At 48.4% G+C, this 16048-nt stretch overlaps 1 protein-coding gene across 1 annotated transcript in view; it reads left to right on the top strand.

The window, feature by feature from the left end:
• The window catches only part of LOC107112106 (probable threonine--tRNA ligase 2, cytoplasmic), a 19471-nt gene extending 3518 nt beyond the window's left edge, over window positions 1-15953 (top strand). Inside the window, exons 5-15 of the mRNA XM_015413178.1 lie at window positions 434-532; window positions 1692-1858; window positions 4532-4694; window positions 5847-5865; window positions 7492-7610; window positions 9121-9198; window positions 9296-9396; window positions 10576-10680; window positions 12414-12486; window positions 13076-13190; window positions 14692-15953. Coding sequence (XP_015268664.1) covers window positions 434-532; window positions 1692-1858; window positions 4532-4694; window positions 5847-5865; window positions 7492-7610; window positions 9121-9198; window positions 9296-9396; window positions 10576-10680; window positions 12414-12486; window positions 13076-13190; window positions 14692-14840 — 1188 coding nt within the window. The 3' untranslated portion in view covers window positions 14841-15953. The remainder of the gene's footprint in view (window positions 1-433; window positions 533-1691; window positions 1859-4531; window positions 4695-5846; window positions 5866-7491; window positions 7611-9120; window positions 9199-9295; window positions 9397-10575; window positions 10681-12413; window positions 12487-13075; window positions 13191-14691) is intronic.
• The last annotated feature ends 95 nt before the right edge of the window (window positions 15954-16048 follow it).

Below are 16048 nucleotides of genomic sequence, written 5' to 3'. Positions count from 1 at the left end.
ACGCCCAGAGAAATGCTGATCTCCACTTTGGATTCAAGCAGCAATTTTTCTCCAGGCCAGTTTGGCCGGACATCCGGGAGGGTTTTTTGCTGTCTTCTGGACACTCGGGGTGTGTGTGGAGGGGGAGGTATTTGTGAATTTCCTGCCTCGTGCAGGGGGTTGGACTAGATGACCCTGGAGGTCCCTTCCAACTCTCTATGATTCTATAATTCTCTCTGCACACTTGCCTCTGAGCACGACTGCTATTTCAGGGAGCATCGTGGGGAAAATAGTAGCAGGGCAACACAAGGGCGCCTGTCTCCATCCCTGCTGGAGTCCTTTATAGGAAAACCGGCTGCAGGTGAATTTTGATGCATGTGTGACGTGACTGTGCAAAACAAGAATCGCCGACTCAACGTTTCCTTCTTTTAATTCCCAATTTCTTTCAATCCAGGAACAAGAACTCTTTTTCTTTCATGATCTCAGTCCCGGAAGCTGTTTCTTCCTTCCCAGAGGTGCCTTTATTTACAGTACGCTCATCAGTTTTATTAAAGTGAGTATTCCTCCATATACTAGATCCCTAAAACTACCTAGTTATAGACGTGTTTTCACTCTTGCTAGGCGTAAGTCTTTTCCCACTGCTGAGTTAACAGGTTGCTTTTCTAAAGTCCCGTGCTCGGATCGCTTATACAACTGTGCGACTGGAGCTGTGGAAACCCTTGGCCATCTTCTATTATCATCAGTGGTTGACTCCTAGATCGATTTGGATCACTCCAGTTCTTACCAAACACCAATTACCTACTGAACTCTGAGTGGTCCCCTATCTGTTGGCAGATACTAATCCTGAAACCACTTATTCCGTCACTAAATTTTTAATGATAGTTTTGTCTGTAAAGCAACAAAAAAGCTTGACCCAACTTAACAGAATTTGGCATGCACCCAGTTATTATGATTTAAATGGATATTTAAATGAATGATAGTTTAACTAATTACTCCTGTTTTAACATTTTAGGTCTCTTAGACTTGATTACTTCGACTGTAAACTTGGTTTTGGGCCCCAGACCATAGTGCTCTTGGGGGAACATACGGGGAAAGGCGGTCCCTCAGGTAGGCTTAAGACCTTTGGTCATAGAAGTTAATAAATACAAGTAATTAAAGTGAGTGTTAGACCTTATGCATCAATAACTTCCTTTTCAGTGTGTCTGAGGAAGTGTGTTTTGCACACAAAAGCTCACGTCTTGAATAAAACTTTGTTGATCTTAAAGGTGCCCCTGGACTCAAGCTTTGTTCTAGGATTGCATTGTTAGTCTGTTCTAGGAAGGTGGTGGTCTGTGTTCCCTCTAAGCTGTGGAGTCTTGTGAGCAAAAATTCTACTTCGTGAGCTACTGGCATTGAAGTTATGAGCGAGCGATTTGGCTACTGCATCAGTTAGTTTGCTCTGGAGCCGTCCTTCCTGAGCTGGGACAAAAATCTGTGAGCTGGAGGTTAAAAAACTGAGCTAGCTCACACTCAGCTTAGAGGGAACACTGGTCCCAGGCCTCTTTCTGCTTGCAGTGGGTACACTTTTGCATTTGAGCGACCTTTTTCTGCTCGCAGTGGGTACACTTTTGCATTTGAGCGAGAAGTATTTTTGAGCCTGTCAAGAGCAATTGTTGCTAAGTGTGAAAGCGCCCCTTGTATCACACACTCATGAGTCGATTTCACTTGTGCAGGAGGAATATCACCGGCGTGACTTCACGGAAGTGCTTTCTCCCAATATCTACAATAGCAAACTTTGGGAAGTCTCCGGCCACTGGCAACACTACAGTGAAAACATGTTCTCGTTTGAGTCCGAGAAGGAAACGTTTGCTCTTAAGCCCATGAACTGCCCGGGACACTGGTTTGTGCTTTGTTTTTAAATCACTAACTATTTATGTAATTATTTATGTAAACCATTCAGTCTGTTAAAAAGAAAAGAAAATAGAAAATGGGATACATAGACTTTTTCATGCTTGAGTGCAAGGTGTGGATCCATTTTCCTACTGAAATCTCAGTTCAGAAACTCTTAATTTATCTGTATACTAATAGCCAAGAGGCCTCCTCTGTGCGGATATCTAAATCCACACATCGGGGGCACTTGGGGGGGGGGCAGAGAGATTTTCCTGCACACTTGGGGCAGTCCCCAGGTGTGCAGAAAAATCTGAAAAGTTTAAAAAAATATATGGGGGACAGTTAAATCTCCCCCAAAAGTAAAACAGTGTTCCCTGCACATGCATAGAGAACGTTCTGGGAACTCTGCGGTGGGTCCAGCAGTTGGGAGGCGCTCAGGCCTCGCTGCCGGTGCCGGGGGGGGGAGGCTTACCTGCAGCTGCTTCCTCCTCAGTGCAGAGCCTTTAGGAATACTCCCCCCCCCGCGCGCGAGTATCGCAGGTCCCACTTTTTGCATGCTATAATAGTTGCTAGTACAGTGAGCCGGGCAGACAGTTTTGGATTAACTCCAGCTCCAGTAATTTCTGGGATTCCATTTGGCTGGTGGAGAATGCATGCAAAGCGTAGCCTCAGCAGCTCCTGCATTTTGTTGTTGTTGTTGCAAAATTACATTGTTCTCTGAATCCAGTTATATCTGGTTCTCGAAATAAGCCTTGAGGAATTGCAAAGGCTAGAGATCATGACTGGAAGAAGACTGGAAGAAAACATTCCCCACTGAGATCTTTTCATGCTTATTTTCTGTACTTCTTTGTTAAGATTTGTTTCTTATTATTATGGCAAATAGGTTTCAACAGCTAATAAAACTTGAGTTAATTTTATATATACACACACACACACACACACGTATACAAAACTGCATTTTTGCCTGGATTTCACCAGCTGTGGGGGGTTATCCAACGCCGACAAATCGTCCCCTGCAGGACGGAGCTGATACTTGGTCTTGGCCTGTCTAGCTCCAGAGCTTTAGCTTGGAAGGGGACAGGGCTTATAGCACCCAACTCTCTCCTTCTGCTGACCTCTGCTCCGTGCTTCCGGGAGTGGGCAGTTGAATGTTCTTCTTGGCTGACCTCCCTGCCCATATGAACCTATCCAACCACTAAGGTAATCTTCTGATGCTCTCCTCTGTTTTGTCTCTTGTTCACTCAAACTCTTGGCCAACCTTGGTGGCCTTCAGTGGACAGAAGAAGAAGAAGATATTGGATTTATCCCCCGCCCTTCACTACCCAAAGGAATCTCAGAGCGGCTTCAAACTCCTTTCCCTTCCCCTCCCCACAACAGACACCCTTGTGAGGCAGGTGGGACTGAGAGAGCTCTGACACAAACTGCTCTTTTTCAAGGACAGCTCTTATCAGAAGTATGACTTGTCCAAGGTCATCCAGCAGGTGCAAGTGGAGGAGTGGGGAATCAAACCCGGTTCTCCCAGATTAGAGTCCGCGCACTTAACCACTACACCAAACTGGCAAGAAATGAGAAAGAGTCCAGTAGCACCTTAAAGACTAACAAAATATGTGGCAAGGTAGGAGCTTTCATGACTCGCTGCTCACTTCTTCAGATACAGCTAGAATGGAAGTCCATCTGTCCTTATATATTGGAAAGTGGAGTGATTTCAGATGCCGAATGACAGTAGCAGGTGAATGACAATAGCAGGTGTGATTGGATTAGGTGTGATACGCAGAGGGGTAGTAGGCGTGGAGAAATCAGCATTGATAATGAGACAGGAAACCTAGATCTCAATTCAGTCCAGGATGTTGCATCGTCTCACGCTTCCTTATCAGTTGCAGTTCAGCAGCCTCTGATAATGAAGCTCAAGACAACGCATCCACCGGGACTGAATGGAGACCTAGGCTTGCTGTCTCATTACCAAGACTGATTTGTCCTCGCCTGCTACTTCCTCTGCATATCACACCTGATCCAATCACACCTCCTATTGTAATTTGCCTGCTAGTATTATTTGGCATCTGAAATCACTCCACTTTCCAATATATAGGACAGATGGACTCACTTTCTAGCTGTATCTGAAGCAGGGAGCCGTGACTCACGAACGCTCCTCCCCTGCCACGAATTTTGTTAGTCTTGAAGGTGCTCCTGGACTCTGGCTCTTCTCTACTGCTACAGATAAACTAACCCATCTTGATCTATCTCAGTGGATAGAAAGATGGTGTGCAGATTTGGTAAATAACAACAACAGTCCCTTGACCATTATACCCAGGAGGCTCCAACGTCAGTGTTGTACAGCCTCCTAAGCCTTTGTCTAGCTGTATCTGAAGCGGGAAGCCATGACTCACGAAAGCTCTTCCCCTGCCACAAATTTTGTTAGTCTTTAAGGTGCTCCTGGACTCTGACTCTTTTCTTCTGCTACAGATGAACTAACATGGCTACCCATCTTGATCTATCTCAGGGGATAGAAAGATGGTGTGCAAATGTGGTAAATAACAACAACAATCCCTTGACCATTATATCCAGGAGACTCCAACATCAGTGTTGTACAGCCTCCTAAGCCTTTGGGCTGGTTTTTTTTAATTTTGAGACACCCGGCAGGTGTGTGAGTTAGTTGCATTAATAAACGGTTTCACTCCTCTCCTAGCTTGATGTTTGCTCACCGGCCCCGATCCTGGAGGGAAATGCCTTTGAGATTGGCGGACTTTGGCGTTCTCCACCGGAATGAGCTCTCGGGGACGCTGAGTGGTTTGACTCGCGTTAGGCGCTTCCAGCAAGACGACGCCCATATCTTTTGTGCCATGGAGCAGGTAAAGAGGTGGAGCGGAGATTGCTTTAAAGGATGGGTGCTTTGGGGAAGGGCCGTGGCTCAACAGTGGAGCCTCTGTTTGGCATGCCGAAGGTCCCAGGTTCAATCCCCGGCATCTCAAGCTAAAAGGATCAGTTAGTGGGTGACGTGAAAGACTTTGGCCAGAGACCCTGGAGAGCCGCTGCCAGTCTGAGTAGACCAAGGGTCTGATGGACCAAGGGTCTGATTCAGTATAAGGCAGCTTCGTATGTTTATGTATAATAGGGGAGGGGCTGTGGCTCAGTGGTAGAGCATCTACTTGGCATGCCAAAGGTCCCAGGTTCAATCCCTGGCATCTCCAGTTAAAAGGACCAGGCAGGAGGTGATGTGAAAGACCTCGGCCTGAGACCCTGGAAAGCTGTAAGGAGGGGCCGTGGCTCAGCGGCAGAACATCTGCTTGGCATGCAGAAGGTCCCATGTTCAATCCCTGGCATCTCCAGTTGAAAGGGCAAGGTGGGAGGTGATGGGAAAGACCTCCACCTGAGACCCTGGAGAGCTGTAAAGAGGGGCTGTGGCTCAGTGGCAGAGCCTCTGCTGAGCATGCAGAACGTCCCAGGTTCAATCCCCGGCATCTCCAGTCAAACTGTGGCTCAGTGGCAGAGCATCTGCCCTGCGTGCAGAGTGTCCCAGGTTCAATCCCCGGCATCTCCAGTTGAAAGGACCAGGCAGTGGGTGATGTGGAAGACCTCCGCCTGAGACCCCGGAGAGCTGCAAAGAGGGGCCATGGCTCAGTGGCAGAGCCTCTGCTTGGCATGCAGAAGGTCCTATGTTCAATCCCCGGCATCTCCAGTCAAAAGGACCAGGCAGGAGTTGATGTGAAAGACCTCTGCCTGAGACCCTGGAGAGCTGCAAAGAGGGGCTGTGGCTCAGTGGCAGAGCCTCTGCTGGGCATGTAGAAGGTCCCAGGTTCAATCCCCGGCATCTCCAGTTAAAAGGACCAGGCAGGAGACGAGCCTGAGACCCTGGAGAGCGGCTGCCAGTCAGAATAGACAATACTGACAGTGGTCTGATTCTATATAAGGCAGCTTCATGAGTGTACCTGACTTACCAAAGTGGTGGAGGGGAGCAGGATAGAGATTTCTGGCCTCAGCGTCTCTTTCCTTCAAAACTGCAGATCGAAGAAGAGATCAAAGGTTGCCTGGACTTCTTGCAGTCCGTGTACGCCGTCTTCGGCTTTACCTTTCAACTGCATCTCTCTACGAGGCCTGAGAACTTCCTCGGAGAAAAGGCGATCTGGGACCAGGCGGAGAAGGTAACGTCGGAAGGGATGTAACACTCCAGTCCTCGGGGAGGCCAAAATTGTTTGGAAGGGTCCTGTGTCTGGAATTGGAGGTTGTTGTCAGTGCTTCTGTGAGCAGGGGAGGCAAGATGGACATCTGGCGCCTTTTTGAATGAGCTGGATCCAACAAAAGTTGAATGAGTCTCAAGGTGAGATGATGCCAAACACATTAGGCGGATCACCTTACAGAGTGACTGTGGAACAGTCTGGATGCTTGATGCGTTCAGCAGCTTTGGTGCTTGTAGAGCTTGATAGCCCTGACCTGGAAGGCCGAGGCTAATCCGGTCTCGTCAGATCTCAGAAGGTAAGCAGGGTCAGCCCTGGATAGTACTTGGATGAGAGATCTCCAAGGAAGTCCGAGGTTGCTGCACAGAGGCAGGCGATGGAGATCCACCTCTGTTTGTCTCTGCCTTGACCTGGATAGCCCAGGTTAGCCTGATCTGGTCAGATTTCAGAAGCTAAGCAGGGTCAGCGCTGGATAGTATTTGGATGACAGATCACCAAGGAAGCCCAGGGTTGCTATGCAGAGGCTGGCAATGTTGAACCACCTCTGTTTGTCTCTGCACTGACCTGGATAGGCCAGGCTAGCCTGATATGGTCAGATCTCAGAACCTAAGCAGGGTCAGCCCCAGTTAGCATTTGGCTGGGAGGCCACCAAGGAAGCCTAGGGTTGCTATGCAGAGGTAGGCAATGTTGAACCACCTCTGTTTGTCTCTGCACTGACCTGGATAGGCCAGGTTAGCCTGATCTCGTCAGATCTCAGAAGCTAAGCAGGGTTAGCCCTGGATAGTATTTGGCTGGGAGGCCACCAAGAAAGCCCAGGGTTGCTATGCAGAGGTAGGCAATGTTGAACTACCTCTGTTTGTCTCTGCACTGACCTGGATAGGCCAGGTTAGCCTGATCTGATCTCAGAAGCTAAGCAGGGTCAGCCCTGGATAGTATTTAGATGGGAGACCACCAAGGAAGTTCGGGGTTGCTACGCAGAGGCAGGCAGTGGCAAACCACCTCTGTTTGTCTCTGCGTTGACTTGGATAGCCCAGGCTAGCCAGATCTCAGACGCTAAGCAGGGTCAGCCCTGGAAGTCCAGGGTCACTAGGCAGAGGCAGGCGAAGGCGCAACCTCCGTTCGTCTCTTGCCTCGAAGACCCCATGAGGAGTCGCCATAAGCCGGTTGCAACTCAATGCCACTTTCCTCTACCACTTGCAGAGTTAGGTCGTTCCCATGATAACTGATGGAAATGTAAGTTTTGGAGTAGGCTTTTAGTAAGTTTAAAACATCTGTGATGCTTAGGCTACTTGCTTCACGGGCAAGTCCTGGCATATTCTAAAGCAAGTCAGTTTGAAATGTAAAACCTTTAGGGACGGCTTTAGATTAAAGAACGGAAATGCGTTGTATTTTCCTGTGAAGAAAGAAATACGAGCGGCGTGGTTTTAATCAAATAAATGGACTAAAATTCACTTCTCTAGTCCACTGGTCAAAGGTTGCCTGGACTTCTTGCAGTCCGTGTACGCCGTCTTCGGCTTCACCTTTCAACTGCATCTCTCTACGAGGCCTGAGAACTTCCTCGGAGAAAAGGCGATCTGGGACCAGGCGGAGAAGGTAACTTCGGAAGAGATGTAACACTCCAGTCCTCGGGGAGGCCAAAAATTGTTTGGAAGGGTTCTGTGTCCGGAAATGGAGGTTGTTGTCAGTGCTTCTGTGAGCAGGGGAGGCAAGATGGACATCTGGTGCCTTTTTGAATGAGCTGGATCCAACAAAAGTTGAAGTTGTCTCAAGGTGAGATGATGCCAGTCTGGATGCTTGATGCGTTCAGCAGCTTTGGTACTTGTAGAGCTCGATAGCCCTGACCTGGAAGGCCGAGGCTAGCCCGGTCTTGTCAGATCTCAGAAGGTAAGCAGGGTCAGCCCTGGATAGTACTTGGATGAGAGATCTCCAAGGAAGATCAGGGTTGCTGTGCAGAGGCAGGCGATGGAGATCCACCTCTGTTTGTCTCTTGCCTTGACCTGGATAGCCCAGGCTAGCCTGATCTCGTCAGATCTCAGAACCTAAGCAGGGTCAGCCCCGGTTAGCATTTGGCTGGGAGGCCACCAAGGAAGCCCAGGGTTGCTATGCAGAGGCAGGCAATGTTGAACCACCTCTGTTTGTCTCTGTAAGTTTTGGAGTAGGCTTTTAGTAAGTTTAAAACATCTGGGATGCTTAGGCTACTTGCTTGACGGGCAAGTCCTGGCCTATTCTAAAGCAAGTCAGTTTGAAATGTAAAACCTTTAGGGACGGCTTTAAATTGTGGAACGGAAATGTGTTGTATTTTCCTGTGAGGAAAGAAAAACGAGCGGCGTGGTTTTAATCAAATAAATTGACTAAAATTCACTTCTCTAGTCCACTGGACTCGCTTTACAATTTAGAAGGAGCCAGCGTGGTGTGGTGGGCTCAGAACGCTGGGTGTTTGGGGTTCGAATCCTCACTTCTACCATCGGATGCTCTCTGGGTGACCTTGGGCCCGTCTCAAACTCTCAGCCTGGCCTGCCTCAGGGGGCTGTTGTGAGAAAACAGAGGAGAGGGGGACAGTGTTCTGGAAGCCACTTTGAGTCCAAACGGGGGGGGGGGGAGAAGAAGAAGAAGAGATTGGATTTATACCCCACCCTTCACTACCCAGTGGTCTCTCAGAGCGGCTTACAAACTCCTTCCCCTTCCCCTCCCCACAACAGACACCCTGTGAGGTAAAAGAAGAAGAGACTGGATTAATACCCCGCCCTTCACTACCCAAAGGTCTCTCAGAGCGGCTTACAAACTCCTGTCCCTTCCCCTCCCCACAACAGACACCCTGCGAGGTAGGTGGGGCTGAGAGAGCTCTCTCGAGAACTGCCCTTGAAGAAGAAGAAGAGAAGAGATTGGATTTATACCCCGCCCTTCACTACCCAAAGGTGTCTCAGAGCGGCTTACAAACTCCTTTCTCTTCCCCTCCCTACACCACGACACCAAACTGGCAACATGATATAAATACTTGTGAGCGTGCATGAATGAATGAATGAATAAATGCAAAGACATACTTACTGTGGCTGTGCCTACATAAGTTCATGTTGCGTTTTTATTCCTATAACAAACTTTTTAGCAACTCCAAAACAGCTTGGATGACTTCGGGGAGCCCTGGAAGCTAAATACAGGAGACGGAGCATTTTATGGTCCCAAGGTTGGTAAATCTTTTTGTGCCGCGGCACGAATGTCTTTAAAAAGGTATTACAGGTTTTCAAACAAGGGCATTTATTGGGTCCTACGGTCATTTGCAGATCGATATTACAATCAGGGACGCCATTGGCCGCTACCATCAGTGCGCGACTATACAACTCGACTTCCAGCTACCCATCCGATTTAATCTTTCTTACGTTGGGTAAGTTTGCGAAATGAGTGCCCGGGTGCGAATCTCAGCCGCGCGACTTCTATGAATTGAAACCCAAGTCCAAATCGAACCTTTAATGGCATACGGAATAAACCAAGACAGATTGCATCTTTGTTAGAATAAGAGGGAAAAGGAGGAAAAACTCATACAGTGAAAATTTAAATATCACATCAAGTCATCACTGTATCTTATTGATAAGAGATTTCTTTTGCTCATCAGGAAATGGCATGCTTTTACGACCTGTCAGGTTAAAGGCTCCCTGGCTGGAAAGTTAACCCCCAGAATTCCAACTAATAAAGGAGTTAAACAGGGTTAACCTTTTAGCTCCCTCGTTATTTAATTTTTTTCTTAATGATTTTGCACCACCTTTGTCTGGAGCTGATGGCCGTAGCCGATGCTCTCTCTGAGCTGTGGAGTCTTGTGAGCAAAAATGCTACTTTATGAGCGACTGGCATAAAAATTGTGAGCGAGCGATTTGGCTACTGCATCAATGTGTTTGCTCTGGAGCCGGCCTTCCTGAGCGAAGGGAAAAATGTGAGAGCCGGAGGCTAAAAAACTATGAGCTAGCTCACACTAACTTAGCTTAGAGGGAACACTGTCTATAGTGCTAAACTCGGTTCTATACATGTATCCCCATTACTTTATGCCGATGACACACTATTAATGTCCTGCTCATTTCGTGTAGTGGTTAGGAGCGTGGACTGTAGTGTGGGAGAGCCGGGTTTGATTCCCCACTCCTCCACATGCAGCTGCTGGGTGACCTTGGGTCAGTCACAGTTCTCTCAGAGCCGTTCTCTCAAGAGCAGTCCTTGAAAGAGCTCTCGTAGCCCCACCTGCCTCACAGGGTGTCTGTTGTGGGGAGGGGAAGGGAAAGGAGACTGTAAGCTGCTCTGTGACTCTGAGTGAAGGGCGGGGTATAAATCCAATCTCCTCCTCCTCCTCGAGTGGGTCTGAAGCGTCTTCTGAATAGATGCTTTGAATACTTTGCATCTAATAAGCTCCAATTAAATTGCGAAAACTCAAAAATCCTTGTTTTTTCAAGAACTTGGATATTACTTAGACGGGAGTTCAACAGAAATAGTATTAGAGCAGGGTAGACATTTTAAGTATCTAGGGATACCCTTCCAATACAACGCATCCAATATAGCGCATTGTTTTTCTCTTTCGCAGCAAGGATGGCGACGACAAGAAACGGCCGGTGATCGTCCACCGAGCTATTCTGGGCTCCGTGGAGCGGATGATAGCCATCCTAGCTGAAAATTACGGTGGGAAGTGGTGAGTTGGGGTGTACAGTAAATGGGGAACTGTTTGGTGTTTATTATTATTATTTCTTAGATTGGACTTTTAGACCGCCCTCCCCTGTATGCACAAGGCTCAGGGCGGTAGACAATGATATAAGAACGTATTCATAAATCAGTAAGACAGTTGAAAGCAAAACAATGTTAGAACAATTTCAGATGGTGCTAAAAATAATCAAATTATACTGTTAACCCCCCCCCCGGGGGGGAGGAAGAAAGGTGCACTCCCACAGGAAAGGATTCTGGGGAAGGGTGTACCTAAGGTGGGTCTGCTGGCCGGCTGCTTGGAACCATGTTCTGAAGACCAAGCTCCTGGCATTAAAGTTGTGAGCGAGCGATTTGGCTGCTGCGTAAATCAGTCTGCTCTGGAGCCATGTTCCTTCCTGAGCGAAGATGAAAATCTGTGAGCCGGAGGCTAAAAAAACTGTGAGCTAGCTCACACCAACTCACCTTAGAGGGAACATTGGTGCCAGGCAAGAATAGGGTTGCCAGGTCTGAGTTGGAGAATACCTGGAGACTTTGGGGGTGGCTCCGGGAGAGGGCGGAGCTTGGGGAGGGGAGGGGCCTCAGCACGGTCCAATGCCATACAGTCCACCCTTCAGAGCAGCCATTTTCTCCAGGGGAGCTGATCTCTGTCGGCTGGAGGTCAGCTGTAAAAGCAGGAGTTCCCCAGGCCCTACCTGGAGGGTGGCAACCATAGGCAAGATGGTACCCATCTCTGTCCTCAGCCATAGGCCTGGTGGAACATCTTTGCCTCACCGGTCCTGCGGAACTGCATTAGGTCCCGCAGGGCACGGATGTTGTTTGTCACAGAGTTCCACCAGGTCGGGGCCAGGCCCGAAAAGACCCTGCCTCTGGTTGAGGTAAGCCGGATGTCTTTCAGGCCGGGGGTCATCACGTGTGGGTTTTATCTTTCATGTCTGCCTAGGAACTGCTCCTTTAGTTCCAGTCGAACTGCTTGTTGCTCCTGAGCACCTGAAGTGGACTGTTAGGGTTATCAGGGCAGGAGGAAAAGAGGATATTTCGGCATTTTATGAGTGTTTTGCATGAAATAGCGGGGAAGGGAAAATATTCACCTTCACACAGCCTCTTGGGCCACCCAGTTAAGGCAAAGTTCTTGGTCTTTGTTCCACTGGCCTAAGAAGATCTAGGGCAGGGGTGTCAAACACGCGGCCCAGGAGCCGGATCAGGCCTCCGGAGGGCTTCTATCAGGCCCGCAGTGGAACTGGCTGTCTTCTGCTTCTTCTTCCAGTTCTGCTGCTGCTGCGTCCTCATAGGTTTGCAGCTTACAGGTACACACCTGAACAGCATATAGCACAGACATTTTGATGCAATAATTCAGAGCAAGAGGCGTCAGGTATCAGACCCTGTTAGATAAACAAAATATTGCAAGAGTGCTAACGTTTGAAGCATGATTTTAGGTAAAAAAACCCCAACCCGCTGTGTTTGTGTCCTTTATAAAGTTTATATCTCCGCTACTTGGCGTTACATTTTGTAACACACATGGCCCGGCCCAACAAGGTCTCATTTATGTCAGATCCAGCCCTCGTAACAAATGAGTTCGACACCCCTGGCCTAGGCTTATTCATATCGAAGTCTTTTGAGCTGAGGATTGGGCTAGAAATGGTCTAATCAGAGGTATATTTTTGGTGATCGACCCAGGGTGTGAAAGGAGGTTTGCTATCTTGTCTGTGTTTCTATTCTGGGCAGGCCTTTCTGGCTGTCTCCTCGACAGGTCATGGTGGTTCCCGTGGGGCCTACTTGTGAAGAATACGCTCAGGAGGTAAGAGCAGACGATACGACAGGAATGAAGAGCGGGCAACAATTGTGTGACATTCTGAGGATGATAGTGATAGACAGTGGCTAAAATTGCATTCTGCTCTCTGCATTTTGTGCAGAAATCGGGCCCTATCTCTCCTTGGTCGATCTGGCCACTCTGTTTCGTGCTACAGTAACTTGAAGGTTGGACTACTGTAACATGTTGTACGTGGGGCGGCCCTTGGAGACAGTCTGGAAACTTGCGCTGGTGCAAGTGCTGAGGCTTACTTACTATCTGGAGTTTGTTTCAATTCACGTATTCCACCGGACTTAATGGTCCTGGTTATGACCGATAAAGCTGTTTGTGACTTAGGAACCACCTATCTTTCAGGATCATCTCTCCAAGTATATTCCTGGGCGACCCTTACATATGAAGTGTGCTCTTCTGACTGCATTCCATAGCTCCTTGCAACCTGGAGGAGTTTGATGGCAGACAAAAGGGGATTCCTTGAGCACGGGAAGCTTGGATCGCTCTACCAAGCAGTAGTTTTTGTATACGCATGATGATGTGGATCAAATGAGGATATTACCCCCATCTCCCCCCCCCTCTTTAGATCTGCAGTGACTTTTTCGATGCCGGCTTCATGGCTGACGTGGACCTAGACCAGAGTTGCACGTTAAACAAGAAAATAAGAAATGCCCAACTGGCTCAATATAATTTTATTTTCGGTATGTGTAACTACTTAAGCTGTTCTCTTGATAATCCACCTTTCTTTATCGAAGGAGAACTCCAAAACTGCTTATGCGAGCAGAGAGTGCAGTTGGTTTTTGTGGGTTAAGAGAAGGGGCTTTGCTGGGTCTCCACCCTCCCCAACGCCAAGACGGCATACGTGACTGAAATAATGTAAGATGTTCATTTTGTAAACTGGATGGTGCAATCGTTTTAATGAAAGACGGGTTACTTTCTTACACTAGGGCTATTGTTCATTAATTACTCTTCAGTTGGGTTGGGCATAGTGGTTTCGAGTGCGGATTCTAATCTGGGAGAACCGGGTTTGGTTCCCCACTCCTCCACTTGCAGCTGCTGGCGTGAATCACAAGTCCTCTCAGAGCTGTTCTCTTAAGGGCAGTCCTCAAGAGAGCTCTCTCAGCCCCACCGACCTCCCTGGGTGTCTGTTGTGGGGAGGGGAAGGGAAAGGAGTTTGTGAGCCACTCCGAGCCTCCTTCGTGTAGTGAAGGGCGGGGTATAAATCCAATCTCTTCTTCTTCTTTTACCTCATAGGGTGTCTGTTGTGGGGAGGGGAAGGGAAAGGAGTTTGTGAGCCGCTCTGAGACTCCTTCGGGTAGTGAAGGGCGGGGAATAAATCCAATCTCTTCTTCTTCTTTTACCGCAGAGGGTGTCTGTTGTGGGGAGGGGAAGGGAAAGGAGTTTGTGAGCCGCTCTGAGACTCCTTTGGGTAGTGAAGGGCGGGGAATAAATCCAATCTCTTCTTGTTCTTCTACCTCACAGGGTGTCTGTTGTGGGGAGGGGAAGGGAAAGGAGTTTGTGAGCCGCTCTGAGACTCCTTCGGGTAGTGAAGGGCGGGGTATAAATCCAATCTCTTCTTCTTCTTTTACCTCACAGGGTGTCTGTTGTGGGGAGGGGAAGGGAAAGGAGTTTGTGAGCCGCTCTGAGACTTGAAGGGCGGGTATTCTTTTACCTCACAGGGTGTCTGTTGTGGGGAGGGGAAGGGAAAGGAGTTTGTGAGCCGCTCTGAGACTCCTTCGGGTAGTGAAGGGCGGGGAATAAATCCAATCTCTTCTTCTCCTCTTTTGTTGTGGGGAGGGAAAGGGAAAGGAGTTTGTGAGCCGCTCTGAGACTCCTTCGGGTAGTGAAGGGCAGGGTACAAATCCCTTCTGCCGCTGCCGCCGCTGCCATCATTTGGATAGCCCAAGCTAGCCCGATCTTGTAACCTAAGCAGGGTCGTCCCTGGTCTGTATTTGGATGGGAGACCGCCTGGGAAGACTAGAGTTGCTACACAGAGGCAGGCAGTGGCAAACCACTTCTGAATGTCTCTTGCCTTGAGAACCCAGCAGGGTTGCTTAAGTCGGCTGCATCTTGACAACTAAACCCAAAAATTCTTATTGTGCTGTTACTTTGTTATCCAGCTGTCCCAATGGTAGTCAGATGCGTGTGAATGAAGGTATCACACCAAATACTGAGGTTCTGAGTCCTTTTTTTTTTTGGCAGTGGTTGGGGAAAAGGAAAAAGCAAACCGCGCCGTGAACGTCCGGACGAGAGACAACAAAATACATGGAGAAATTTCAGTCCCTTCTGCCGTTGAAAAACTAATGAAGTTGAAAGAATCGCGGACGCTCCGTGCAGAAGAAGAATTCTAATCCTTGCCCACTTGAGAACGCACTTGAATATCAACGGGCGACTGAGCCCGTTTCCTTGGATGTAAGCCCCGCAGAATTCAGTGATGCTTACTTTTGTGTAAGTATGCATAGGCTTGCAGCCTTGGAATGAAGCCGTCGTCTAATGCCGTGGTACCTCTTGCAAGCTCTTGGGACGTTCAGAAAAACAAATCCGTAGCTGATGCCTCTGAAATATTGTGAACTCCCCCCGGGACCTTATTTAGATGTATCTCGGCCAACTGGCACGCATCTGCCAAAATGTGAACCAACTTGCAAATCTCCTATCTGAAAGGTAGTAAAACAAAAGTCCGTCGATAAATAAAAAGCTGTGAAGCTGCACAGGAAAATTGCTTCATGTAGTAGGACAAAACCCCCCAAGTTTCTCGTTTCAGGTGACAGAAAACTGCAGCATTTGTGAGCCCCGTTGACAGCTGATGTGTTCAAAATTATCCTCAAAATGTGACTTTTTTTGGCCCATGACTACTAAGTGCCCTGAGTCTGGACCATGTTCATGGGCAGGCTCACCTGATCACAGTAGACACCCTCAGTTTATGCATATTACTGCCAAACTCGACATGACTGGGGTATGGAGCAGGGCAGAGTTCATATATGTCTCCACCTCTTTGTGTCTAAAATGTGGGGAGGCGGTTATGATTATTCCCTTGTCCTCCAGGGCCTTTGGAACATCTTCCAGCCTGCCCGCCAGTATAAGAGGTGAGATTGGAGAATAGTTGTTCAAGTGAAGAGGAGGTGGGAGGCAGGAGTTGGCTACTTTTGCCCGCATTCTCCGTTTCTGTTAACACACAAGCCCTGCTTTCGACACGGAACAGGTCGTGATCTAGTTCAGACTTTGCTATTTTTAAAAGTCGTCATCCTTTCAGTAAGGTTTATGGTGAAGGGGAGAAATTCGAATTCCGCACCCATAGCTTTGGGATTCTCCACTGGACAGCCGTCCTCTGCGTGACCCACATTGCAAAGAACAGGAGCCCTACGAGGTCTTTTGATTTCCCTGTTCACTTTAGCAGGACTTGTGTGTAGGTGAACGTGCAGAGAGAGCTGGCCCTAGAACAGCAGAAAAGAGCAAGAGTCCAGTCACACCTTACAGACTAACAAAATATGTGGCAGGATAGGAGATTTTGGGAGTCGCTGTTCATTTCTTCAGACACCTGAAGAGGTGAGCAGTAACTCAC

Source organism: Gekko japonicus, unplaced genomic scaffold, assembly GCF_001447785.1.
Source record: "Gekko japonicus isolate JY-2015 unplaced genomic scaffold, Gekko_japonicus_V1.1 scaffold5623, whole genome shotgun sequence".
Taxonomy (NCBI): domain Eukaryota; kingdom Metazoa; phylum Chordata; class Lepidosauria; order Squamata; family Gekkonidae; genus Gekko; species Gekko japonicus.
The sequence above is the reverse complement of the archived record's forward strand: the minus strand, read 5'-3'. Positions and strand labels throughout refer to the sequence as shown.